Source organism: Acipenser ruthenus, chromosome 4 (genome assembly GCF_902713425.1).
Source record: "Acipenser ruthenus chromosome 4, fAciRut3.2 maternal haplotype, whole genome shotgun sequence".
Lineage (NCBI taxonomy): Eukaryota > Metazoa > Chordata > Actinopteri > Acipenseriformes > Acipenseridae > Acipenser > Acipenser ruthenus.
The window spans coordinates 81,211,872-81,224,746 of record NC_081192.1 but is presented as its reverse complement, the minus strand read 5'-3'; the positions used below and the strand labels follow the sequence as shown (position 1 = coordinate 81,224,746).

The 12,875-nt window shown below is 36.8% G+C and overlaps 2 protein-coding genes across 6 annotated transcripts in view; both read left to right on the top strand.

The window, feature by feature from the left end:
- Positions 1 to 6,157, top strand: part of LOC117399530 (ubiquitin-conjugating enzyme E2 E2) — a 132,627-nt gene extending 126,470 nt beyond the window's left edge. For all 4 annotated transcript variants that reach the window (XM_059022929.1, XM_033998788.3, XM_059022928.1 and 1 more), the window contains one exon: positions 5,451 to 6,157. In XM_059022929.1, coding sequence (XP_058878912.1) covers positions 5,451 to 5,548 — 98 coding nt within the window. In that variant the 3' untranslated portion in view covers positions 5,549 to 6,157. The remainder of the gene's footprint in view (positions 1 to 5,450) is intronic.
- Positions 6,158 to 12,603: 6,446 nt separating this feature from the next.
- The window catches only part of LOC117400440 (ubiquitin-conjugating enzyme E2 E1), a 34,460-nt gene continuing 34,188 nt past the window's right edge, over positions 12,604 to 12,875 (top strand). For both annotated transcript variants that reach the window (XM_034000416.3, XM_034000414.3), the window contains exon 1: positions 12,604 to 12,748. The gene's annotated coding sequence lies outside the window, so the exon portion shown is untranslated. The remainder of the gene's footprint in view (positions 12,749 to 12,875) is intronic.

Genomic DNA, 12,875 nt, shown 5'->3' with positions numbered 1-12,875 from the left:
TATTGGTATAACCACTGTATGTATGTATGTATGTATGTATGTGTGTCTTTGTGCGTTGTTGTCTTTGTGCATTGCTGCCTAATTGATTTACAACACAGCTGTACCCACTCGGGTTCGTTGCCTCTTTAAAAATACGACCAGGACACTGAAATTGATTTTTAAAGCGCTGACGCACTATATTTTAATGAACACAAAATAAAACAAATACAAAATAAACACCTAGCTCCTCTTGGAGCACTAACTAACACACAGGAACACCCTGTCTACCACAGGACAGCTAAGCTGTTTTCCCGTCCTTTCAAAACCCCCGGTTTTACACCACACTTACTTTTTCTCTTCCTTTGGCTACTCGGAGACAGCGCACCTCTTCTGCCTCCTTCTACTCAGCAGCCTCGAGCAGACTGCCTGCTCTCCTTTTAAACCCCGCACCTGGGTCCAATTCCCCAATAATGCCCAGGTGCGGATGATAATTAATAATAAAACAATTAAACTAAACAATAATACAATTAAGAAATCAATTAGAAAATTAAATGAAACAATAAAGCAACACAATACAAAACGGTGCATTTCTCTCGCAGGGAGGTTTTAACCCCCTCCCTGCTGTCTCTCACAACCCGCTATCTTACAATATATATATATATATATATATATATATATATATATATATATATATATATATATATATATATATATAATATACAAATACATATATATACACACACACACACACACACACAAAATCAACATGTCAAATAATTGTTTTTTATGGGCCACTAAGTGGCGCATCTAGTAAAGGCACTCCACCCTATAGCTTGGAGATCGCCAGTTCAAATCCAGGCTATGCTACTGCCGACTGCAGACAGGAGTTCCCAGGTGGGGAGGGTTTAGATTGGCTGGGGAATCCTTGGCTCACCGCGCACCAGCTGTAGTTCTGTAATGGCTTCACGGTGGGCTTGCAGTGCGAAAAAAAGCAGATGGCTGACAGCACACGTTTCGGAGGACGCGAGTGCTCGTCCTCGTCTCTCCCGAGTTAGTGTGGGGGTTGCAGCGGTGAGACGGGTTGAATAATTGGGAATTCCAAATTTGGAAAAAATCTGGGGTAAAATAATTGGTGATTCCAAATTTAAAAAAAATAAATAAATAAAAATGTTATTACCGTGTTCAAATGAAACGGTATATATTTTTTCTTCAGTAATAAGAACAAGACATTTAAATTGGTTGTTTCTGAGTAGCTACAGAGCAGATTTGAAAAGTCAAATCACACAGGCAGGCACCATGTCCAGGAAACGGGGCATCACATAGATTAGAAAAAAGACTACAAAACAGATAGACCTCTCGTTTTATCTACAGTTTGCAGGAAATAAAAAAAGATGTTTAACAGCAGACTGAAGTATTTTGTTTAGCAATGTTTGAGAAAGCGAGTACTTGGGTGCACTACATTGTATGAAAAAAAGAAATAAAATGTAAATATTAATTAATATTAAAAAAAAAAAATTAACAAGCACTGTATGTATGTGAAGATCACAACTGAGTGTTAACAGTAACATCCAATCTGTGTTCATGTACATAATACAAATCTCATTCACTGATCTACACATTAGTGCTGTGTGCATACACAACCAAACAATTTACAGAGATACTCGCATATTTCTATTTTCAGTGCATAACATACTGCATTTTTAAAGGAAGTGCCTAACAGACTTCTGTTCAAATTCCCGATTTTCACGATTTCCATGACCTCCGTGACAAAATCGTAGCCTTAGCTATCAGTACCTCCCAACAACTGGGGTTGCACAGGCAACCATTACACATTTTTTAATGTAAATTATCTTCTGTAGCGTTGTTTAATTCACTTGTGTCCTTTGCTGATGTATTTTTTAAATATTCACTTAAACATTATTTTATTTAAAAGTGTTACTCATGAACTTACATTATCTGTGTTTTATGTATATGTTTTTTAGACAGTTATTCAAACATTATTATTTATTTATTTATTTATTTATTTATTTGTTTACTTATTTTCTTTTAAATATCCAGATTTTACTCTGAAATAGATACAGACAAAGAACATGCAAGGTAGATGAGAACTGAGCCTGTATTTTTTTACCCCTTTAGACAGATGTGTTATTTTAGACCACTTATAGACAACTTTGTTGATCACCCTTGCATTCATTAAAGGGAGAGGGGAATGGTTCAATATTGGAGGGGATACAGTAGATGATTTGTACCTTTAATTAAAACACGTAAATAAAGGGTGTGGGGATTTAAATGATATTGAACAATTTAATGATGTCATAAGTGTAATGCGGAGTGGAGTGATTGACCGGGACACAAAGATTTTGTATAACGTTATAATTGGTCTAGAGATCCTGTTTATTTCTGAACACACAAAATACAAGTGAGAAAAAATATTGCACACACCTGCCATTGTATTTTAATGATAAAAAAAAAAACTAGGCTGATCCTTATATGCTGCCCTGCAAACTGTAAACGGGATGGTGATATTAACATCAAGCGTTGTTTGTATTGTTAGTGATCTCTCTGGTGTATTATTCTTGAGAAGGCTATGTACCTACCTACTACTGAAGGGTAATGCAATGTCATTGCTATTTCATTCCAAGTTTCACAAAGTAGCTTGCATGATGTGCAAAGTAATTTACCAAACTGACACATTGAGATTGAAATTACGGTAATTTTACTTATATACTCCTTAGTAGATTTTAATAGCCTATTCAGGTTTATTGATTTTTTTTTTTTGGTTGTGCAGCATAGTGATGACTAATCAGAATACACTATTTTCCTAGGATACACGTCACATTGCATCTTCAGTCGAGTCAATGGCCACATGACAAAACCCCCAAACTCCACCTTGTCTCCATCCTCTCTGCTATGCCTTCATCCACTCTGTCCGTTCAAATTACACAACATGTTGTCAGAGTCTATTGATTTTCACTTACATTTCCTGTGATTTTTACCATTACACTATGTAACACAATTTTTGTTCCAGGGTAGCAAGTGTTATTTCCTAATTGCTTATGCCTCAAAAGTATAGAAAATGGCTATTATTCCCCACAAACTTTGCTTTTGTGACCAGGACAGTGATGAGTGAAATTTACCTATTTCCAATGAGAAAACGGGCAAATTTGTGTCTTTTCGTTCACATAAAGTCAGAAAAAAACAACATATGAATCCAAATTAACATGTATTTATACTAAAGTAATACAAAAATGACTACAAAAGATTTAGAAGTGAGTAGTTTTTCGAGATTTACGATTATACTGTAAATCACTTTCACGAATCAGCCCCCAAATGTAGTCTCCCATCATGTTCTCGTTATACTGTCCTTCATTGACAGCTCATCCAGGAGCCTCAAAGCCGTGTTGCTCCATAATGGTAACAAGTACCTGTCTCTTCCCCTGGCTCACTCGGTGCACCTCAAAGAGGATTACAACAGCATCAAGACCTTGCTGGACGCCTTGAAGTATGATGAGTATGGCTGGGACCCCCGGAAGGTGCTGATGCCACCACTGCACATCAAATTGGGCATGAAACAATTTGTCAGAGCTCTAGATAAGGAGTCGGCAGCCTTCAAGTACCTTCAAGACTTCTTCCCTAAGCTGTCTTAGGCAAAGGTCAAAGCCGGTGTCTTCGTCGGACCACAGATAAAGAAGATCCTGGAGTGCAATAAATTCCCCAAGAAGCTCACTAGTAAGGAGAAAGCAACTTGGAACAGCTTTGTCGCAGTGGTTCGGGGCTTCCTGGGCAATCACAAGGCCGAAAACTATGTGGAGCTGGTTGAGACTCTGGTGAAGAACTACGGCACAATGGGCTGGAGGATGTCCCTCAAAGTCCATATCCTTGATGCTCATCTTGATAAATTCAAGGAGAACATGGGAGCGTACTCGGAGGAGCAAGGCGAGTGCTTCCACCAGGATATACTGGACTTTGAACGCCGCTACCAAGGACAGTATAACAAGAACATGATGGGAGACTACATTTGGGGACTGATTCGTGAAAGTGATTTACAGTATAATCGTAAATCTCGAAAAACTACTCACTTCTAAATCTTTTGTAGTCATTTTTGTATTACTTTAGTATAAATACATGTTAATTTGGATTCATATGTTGTTTTTTTCTGACTTTATGTGAACGAAAAGACACAAATTCGCCCGTTTTCTCATTGGAAATAGGTAAATTTCAAAATATCACTGTCCTGGTCACAAAAGCAAAGTTTGTGGGGAATAATAGCCATTTTCTATTCTTTTGAGGCATAAGCAATTAGGAAATAACACTTACTACCCAGGAACCAAAAAAAAAAAAAAATTGTTACACTGTGTTATCTTTCGTTAATTAAGGATCATGCAGAACTAACTATATTTCTGAGTGCCTTGGGCTTGATTGACATAATGTGGTAGGGATATTGTAGATTGTATTGTTATGATTCAGTACAGAGAATCCGCAATGTGGATGATTTGAATTGCAACTGAACAGACAATTTAATGACGGATGATGAATTTGGCCAGAGACCTTGTCCATGGGTGCTGACAGCTGTCCGCAATGTTGGCCGGCTAGCGAAAACACGATGACATCATGTAGTCTAGTGCCGCGGAAAGGAAGTGGCTCACAGGGCCGCCTCCTCTCTAAAAAGACAAGGCTGCCAAAACCATGACTGGAAAAAAGAAAATGATGAATGGTTAATGCAACGACTGCAGTGGCGCAATGCCATCTGCCCCCAAAAATAGGAAAAGGATGAATGAAAAGTAAGCAGCTGAAACACGGGCCCGCCCCACGCGCATGAAATGCACTGAGGGAGAACCCGGCTCTCCGGCCTGCCACGCACCCTGCAGAAACTAAATACGAACCGCTCGGCACTCAGGTAAGGAAATCCCCCCTACTCGCTGGTAGGAGGGAACCTTAGGGAATCCATGGCTGAGGGTAGCCCTTCCTCCGGGCTCTAAGGACGGTCATCTCCCTGTTTGGCCTTGCCACGCGTGTCTGAGAGGCCAAACAAAAAGAAGCGACACGAATGAAAGCTACAGTGTTTTTATGGCGCTTGGATATGACGTGTTGATTAGTGGGCAGATTCTCCTTCCAGAAATACAACCAAGTTTTTCCAGGACTGCAGAATTGAAATGAACATTGACATTCTGTTTTTGGCTCCTGTCCAGGTTTCTGCAGTATCATGTTCATTGGTTTTGCGTGGCATAAAAAAAAAACATATAAGCCATATTCTGCTTCAGAGCTTTAAACAACCTCTTCCTTTTACTGAACTGACCTACACACATGTTTTGTAAATCCCCTATAACCGTGGTTTTAAAAACCAAACTATGCCAACACAGTTTTCAGTGTTCTAGTGTTTGTACCTCTGGTTTTTGCTATGAACTGCACAGAAAATAGTTTGTTGGGTAAATAAGACCTTAACTTTATCTCGTTTGTTGTTTTTTTTTCAGCTGATCCACTCGTCGGAAGCATTGCCACTCAGTATCTCACCAACAGAGCAGAGCATGACAGAATAGCCAGGCAGTGGACCAAGAGATATGCCACATAAGAATCCACTACGGAACGTTCGTTAAACTGTAAAAGCACATTCACTAAGTGCAACCGTAGACCATCCCTTTACCTTGTACCTTTTGTTTACCTTTTTGTGAAAAAAAACTGTCCTTTGTTCCTTGCTGACTTGAAAGCTTCTTTTTTTTATATACAAAGAGTAGATGGGGATTTTTGTTTTTTAATTCATTGACTGTTGGAAATGTTATAGAAAAAAAAGCATTATTATTACCCAGCCATGTATATGTGTTGTTTTTCTTTTAATTGGTCCCTGGAACAAATTCAGATTATATCTTGTTTCTACTTCAAAGTAGTGTTTAGAATAATGTTTTTGTACTTAAGTCATTAATGGTGGGTGCATGTTAACAGGATGAAGATTGGTATTTACCTTAAAACAGTAATCACTGTGCATCTCACAAACTGTGTTCATCATCTACCTTTTGATTTTTAAAAAAGGTTGTTGATGTAAGTAAGGAATTATGTATTTTTAAGATCTACATAAAAATGTGGTTGTAAATTTCCTAGTTACCTGCCACTTCTGACTGTGGATCAGTTTGATGTACACTTGTATTATTAAATCACTGAATAAAACACTGTGGCTGAAAATAAATCCCTTTGTACATGTTTACTGATTCTTTTGTATACTTTTTCATTCGAGTTTGCAGTGGAAACTCTGAGTGTATGCTGATTATACCATACTGTGAATGGGGGATTTTATATATGTTACGCACTTCTAGTCTCGCAACAGAAGCTTACCACTTCCTTAAATCACTTCCTTTTAAACCACACTCCGAAATGTGCTCTTACTACTGTATTGGGTTTCTTATCAAGCTGTTGGGTGGATATCCTTTTGGTGAGATATAATACAGGGGCCACATCTCCGTTGTAAATTCACCTGAAGAATACCAGCTCAGGACACAGTATACACAATACACATTGGGGTCTATTCAGCTGATGTAAACAGCAGTGGATCTAAATAACACCCATGCTTCAATCCTTGAGAAAGGGGCAATTGTATTGTTGTCTTTACCCCAATATCTTGGCTGTCTCAAGCTCATACCCATGTGTGTGCATTGCAATGGTACAATTTTGTTTTGGCTACATTTGTGTAAAGAAGAATATGTTAATAGCCACATAAAATGCCTGTAGTTTTATATTTGTTTTTTAAGCATAATATTTAGTTATGCTTGATGGAGTCATTCGTTATGTGTAATGATGAAACAGTGATATTATCTGGGATGCAAGCATACATTTATTTATTTCAAATTGTTTTACTAGAAAAAAAAAACTAATTGAGATTTAACATCTTATTTTCAGTGTTGTCCTGAGGGGACAAAACAGAAGATGTTCAAATACAATTATTATACATCACACAATTACATTATGCAGTGAACAAGACAAAAATTATTAAAGCATGCAAAATAAATAAAACTAAGTCAAGCACTTGGGGTCTGCATCCAGATGACACAGTCTAAATGAAACTGCAAGAAAAAAAGAAGTCTCATTTCAATTTAATGGTGGCGCTCTGTAAAATTTTGTATCAAACCATTCTGCCCCCAAAAAATGTTGCCCTTCAAAATGCCATTATGTGGAAAATAGTAGTACATTCAGATTCACTACACCAGCTTGATATAGTTAATATGGGAATATTCCGATTACGTATTGCGTCAGTATTTGGAGGTAATGTTTCCTACTTCTTTCCTTTAACCTTTGATCAGCAATTGTTTATCAGTATTTTACTTCTCATAGAATTAGATGGGCAAGAGATGAAGGGACCACTTCAGAATATAGGTATGGGAACAAAAAGCATTGAATTCACGTCACATTAAGAAACAAAAAATGAACCAATCAAATTTTTAATGAATTCTGAAAGCTCGATTAGATGGAACCCTATAAATGATCAGGTTAAGTTTGTTGTCTAACCTGAATTTTGACAAATCTTAAAAAAAAAACAGAACTGTATATGGAGGTTCCTCCTCCCTTCCAGTTCAGGGTCCAGATGAGCAGTTTTAAACATAGAAGTATTTGCAATTCATCTCTCCATTATCTGCCATTCGCACTGGCTGACAGCACAGATGCATTCCAACAGTTAAGCCATGTCATGCTGTATGAGATAAGGGGTTGAATATTAGCACATTTATCAGTGTTATTGCTGTTTTTATTTGCTTCACTCTCATTCCATTGCTCTCTACATCCGTACAGACTTGCTTCATTACGTGTAATTCACTTTACCACTCGGCTTATAGGTATTCTCTAGTGGCTTGTTATGTTACCTGCGTCATACAGTATTTAAAAGATACAAACTGTTCTGCCTTTACAATAAAATAAATAAATAATCAGAGTACCATTAAAGATAAATATATCAACACTTTCTATGTTGTGAAAGTACTGTAATACCATACACAGCCTGCACAGGAAGACTATCTGGCTTACAACAGCTTAGTATAACAGGTTTGACAGTGTACAGTGTTACAGGAGTGTTTTAACACTAAATCATTTCCCACCTCAATTTGTTACTCATATTTCTTGTCGTGGACATTTCAGTTCCTCTCTTTCTAAGCATGTTCATAAGATTAGGCGCTTGGAGTAAATTTAACTTAAAGCATGACTTCACACTGTTTTAAATAGAAATGATAAAAAATCTGTTATGATAAGGGACTCAAACTAATGTCGAAAAAATGCTTATATTTTCTTCAGATCTTCAGATTTATTATTGTCACTGTGATATTTGTATTTTCATTTTAAGTCATTTCTTGTTAAACTTAGATGATAATTCATTTTAAAAAAATAAGCCATTACTGTTGAAATATCAGTAGCAATAAAAAAAATAACACACATTATACAAATTAATCTTTCATCTGCTCTTCACATTTAATAGTTTTTAGAATGTTTTATTAAACTGCATGTATAGTGTAATTGGCCAGCAGCAAAGGCAAACTAAGAATAATCTCTTGTATAATGGGATTGTGACATTAAGAATGAATAATAAAAACAAAATAATCAAAAGGAATGTCAGTGTACAGCTGTATTAAAGAAATGGCTTTGCTCTTAATAAATGTGTGTGTGCTTTATTTTTGGTTTCTCATGCACAACATTCCAAGGCTGTGAAAATAAACGTAGTCGAGTTACTATATGTAATGTGTATGCTATTGATTTGCCAATATGTTGATTTGCTACTTTGAACATTATTGTTTGATTGAGTTTATCTTTGTGATAACTCCATATCTCATCAATACACCAAGAAGATACCTTAATAATTGACATAATAGAATGGAAAAGAAATAGGGGGCAAATATAGAACTACTCTGACCAATTCACTTGACAAACAACACCATTACTGGACCACATTTGAACATGTGTGTATTATTGCTTTCCTACCATTTTGTATGCACTGTATATTATTGATATGTAGACCAGTATTGTGTCTAGTTATTTGTATTGGAAAGTTCTGGTAAGAAGTAGACCTGTGTAAGGTATTACCTTATTTTGATCACATTGTTATGTAATTCAGAGTAACAGTGCAGGTCAGGATCAGCCGCTAGGATTCAAGGAAGTGAACCAGAATGTCTTAGAGAGCACTATACCTCTATAAAGATAAGGAATTGCAAAAATAATAATAAAGCGTTACTTCTTTTACCTTACTTTGAATTACTGTTACTGGAAATCAACATTAATCTTTTTCTTCACCAGTACTGACTACAACAACCTACAACATCCATAATAAAAACATGTCTTTAAAATGGAGTGTTACGATTATTCTTGAAGATATACAGGGTGTGGCTACTTTATAAGGAAGGGGGTTCTAATATGGCCACACTCTCTGGATGATTTCCTGTGTCCCTCCCTGCATACTGTTCAGTTTAGGGTCACAGTGCATATTGATTGATACCATACTCCTCAGTCACCTGGCATTCACCAGTTGCTTTTGACATTACATTGAGTGATCAGTGGTTGTATTCCGGTACTAGTCAGATCAGACACATGCTATGAACCTCTGATACATTTAAACCATTTTAGGCTAGGGGACTTGTTAAAAGAAGGGGTCTTTGTGAAAACCACCATCTGTCCCTTTAGTCTATGTTTGTCTTTGAGAGTCAGTAAAATGTCAGGTTTGGTCCTATTTTTATATTTAAACAGTGGTGATGTTTAGATCAATGGAATAGATGCCAATAAGTGTCACCCTTATAAATGTAAAACACACATCTCATCATCTTGCAATATAATTAGTTCTATAAATATTTATAAGGGGATTTGACAGCACTTTTTCTGTAACGGACAATACACCTAATCTACATTTGCTGCAGGTTTCTGAATTCCCATCGAAAAGTGTTTTATCTTCGGTAATATAACACAAAAATTGTACATTTTGGGTAAACAAAAATCATAAAGGGGCTATAGTAACACATCTAATGTAGTGTACATTGTGTCTGTTATATTATATTTATAGTTCCCCCAAAAAAACTGTTGTGTAGAATGGGAAAGAGAGAAATGGGGAAAAAAAATGAGGAATGGTCCTTTCAACTCATTTTGTTATTCTTTCTTTTTTTATTAATTCTGGAATGGTTTTAGTCTCTATAAGTGAAATAAATTAAAGAAGTGAGATTATTTATAAATCCTGGCAGTATGTGATCAAAGGGGAACGTCTATCAGCTCTGTCTTTCTACATTGCTTGAATTTAATCTTTTGAATCTGCACAAAACTTGGTTAATCCAGGTAATTCATCCTTCTGCATAAGCACCATCAAGTCGTCACAGCTGAATACAATACTTAACCTTGGCCTGCGGATGTAGCAAGGACCGCTAAATCTGCTCTTTTCATTTGTTGGACATTTTATCCATTATCCTGTCTTTGCAATTTGCCTGTGTGACAGAGTTACGTGGAAAGGGCTCAGAATATAAACACTGGTAGTTTAAACATTTTTAATGGGCAATGCACTTAATTCTATGTAAGATTTAAATCGAATTTCATTTGCATCGTTAGGGAGAATTGGATATTTAATTGGGTTAACAGGGTATTAGGCTTATGTAAATCTGACCTTTTCAAACAAACATACTAAAGAGGTATTTCGCAGTACTTCACTTGTCGTAAGTTAAAGATCAGTAGTGCCAGGAGGATACCAAACAGGTCAGCACCTAGTAATTTCAAACAAAGGGGTTTAATTCGGTTGGATGAAGGGCTAGTGTGCATTTCTAACCCTACTATTGTCCTTTTCTTTTAAATGCACAAGCACCGAGCATAACAGAAAAAAGAAACAAGCTGGGAGAATTTAGATGTGATAAAGAGAATGTGTAATGGACTGAGAAGACTAGTGATGAGTTGCAGGTAGAAAAAATTAAAATAATTCTTGCAACATGTTCCATCATAGATTTATCTTGCACAAAAGTGAAGAGACACTGTTTGGTGATAATGTAAAAAGATTTTGTCTTCTTAGTTCTGCAGCACTGTCACAGCATTGTCTCTTAAAGATGCTTATCATTGATCTCCCTAATCATAACAAATATTCAGTATTCAGCCTTAACCAAGATTTGGGTTTTATCCTCTACTTTTTTGCTTGTCTTTTTGCTTGTTACTTCATGCTGATTGGTTCTATTAATAGGTGGTGTTGACAACTGGAGCCGCTATGTCTAAAACATGGGACCATGTTTTGGCAAATGATGGATTTGCCCCCCTCCCCCCCGGGCATAAAAGTAAGGACCCTGGAGAGTGTTAATTGGAAAAATGAACCCAAGAGAGAATGAGTCTGGGACTTTGTCTTCAAAAGAAAACTTGATCTACAAAATCAAGTAGACCAGTCAAAATGGACTGGAACTGACAAACCTCTGTCTTTTGTGTTTCATCACTTTTGCCCTGTCTTAGAGCAACTGTGGCTTTGTGTTCAAACCGCTAGCCTGTGAATTTGGATACAATAACAATCTCATAGACTCCTGCTGGTGATTGCAGTTGGAAAAGGCGAAGATACAGAGGTGCACAGACAACCTCAACACTGTTCCTTGCTCCAATTAAAAGGACCTAATCCTCAACTAACTTCTAAGGAACTGGTTTGAGGAGTATAAAACAAGTTCACATAACATTACCAGAGCCTGGTGTACTCTAAGACATTAAACTAATTGATTGGTTGATTTAACCCTTTGATTATTTGTACTGTTCGATTACATTCATTGACTTTGTGAGCTGCATAACTGAATTGCTTCTTTATTTACCTAGTATTATGTATTCAATAAACTGCTCCACTTTACCAGAGTTATTATATATCTTATTGATACACCTTTGTGATGGATTTGAACTTTTGAAGTATTCGGGTTGGATTTCCCAGGTAATTTGAGGTAATTTCAGTTTAAGGGATGATGGTCTTAAATAATGGAACACCTTGAAACTTCACAACAGATCCACTGGTGAACATATTCCATGCCGGAAGATTCCCAGAATGCATTAATTTGTCTGTCAAGATGGTCCCATGCTGTGCTTCTGATGCAGTGGGTGATGCAACTAGTACACCCTGGTAAGAAGACGAAGAGTAAGAAACCTGGAAAAGAACATTCCCTGTCCTCCACACATTACATAGCTGTGTATTGATTTTTGCATAATTTACCCACCAGTTATGGAAATGCTTATTCTGGGTTTAGTTACCATCACAAAGAAGTCGATTGTTTACATTTGAGCCCCTTCATTATAACCTAAAAAATACTGGGGGTGAAAGCAGTTTTTCTTGTGGTTTGGTTTGTTCACGTTTCTGTACAGTTTCATGTTTTGTTGTTTTTTTCATTGTTGCTTTTTATGAGCAAGGTGAATTATTTGTTTGCATTATTCTGAATATGCCACGAGTGATATGAAGCTTTGTATTAATTATTTAACAAAAATGTTGATGCCGTTGCCCAGCCCTTCAAAACCACATGCTTGGAAAGTAACATGTACTTGCACTATTTCTATGTTGACGACAAAAAGGAGATGTACATTCACTCGTACACACACGTTTAAGAAGACAGGTTACAAATAATACTGTAAAACATTTTCTGAAGAGGAATAATCGTACCTACAAGTAATCTAGCCACCTCTTAGATATTTATTCCTCGGTAATATCATTTTTGACTGTGCTCCCTGGTGATAGAACTCCATTTGCCTACCGCTGCCTCTGCAGCAGCACTTCCGCTCCGCAAGAGGGGAGAGACACGAGTCTAAGAAGCAGTCACAGACACAAAGAGAGGTACCGTTTTAAACACAAATTTATTATTTAACGCCTCGAAATGATATTTCCAAAGGTCCTTGGATGTATTATTGTATCTACAAAGGGTCGTTCTTGGAAGTTTGGGAGGTTAACGAGGAATATGGAA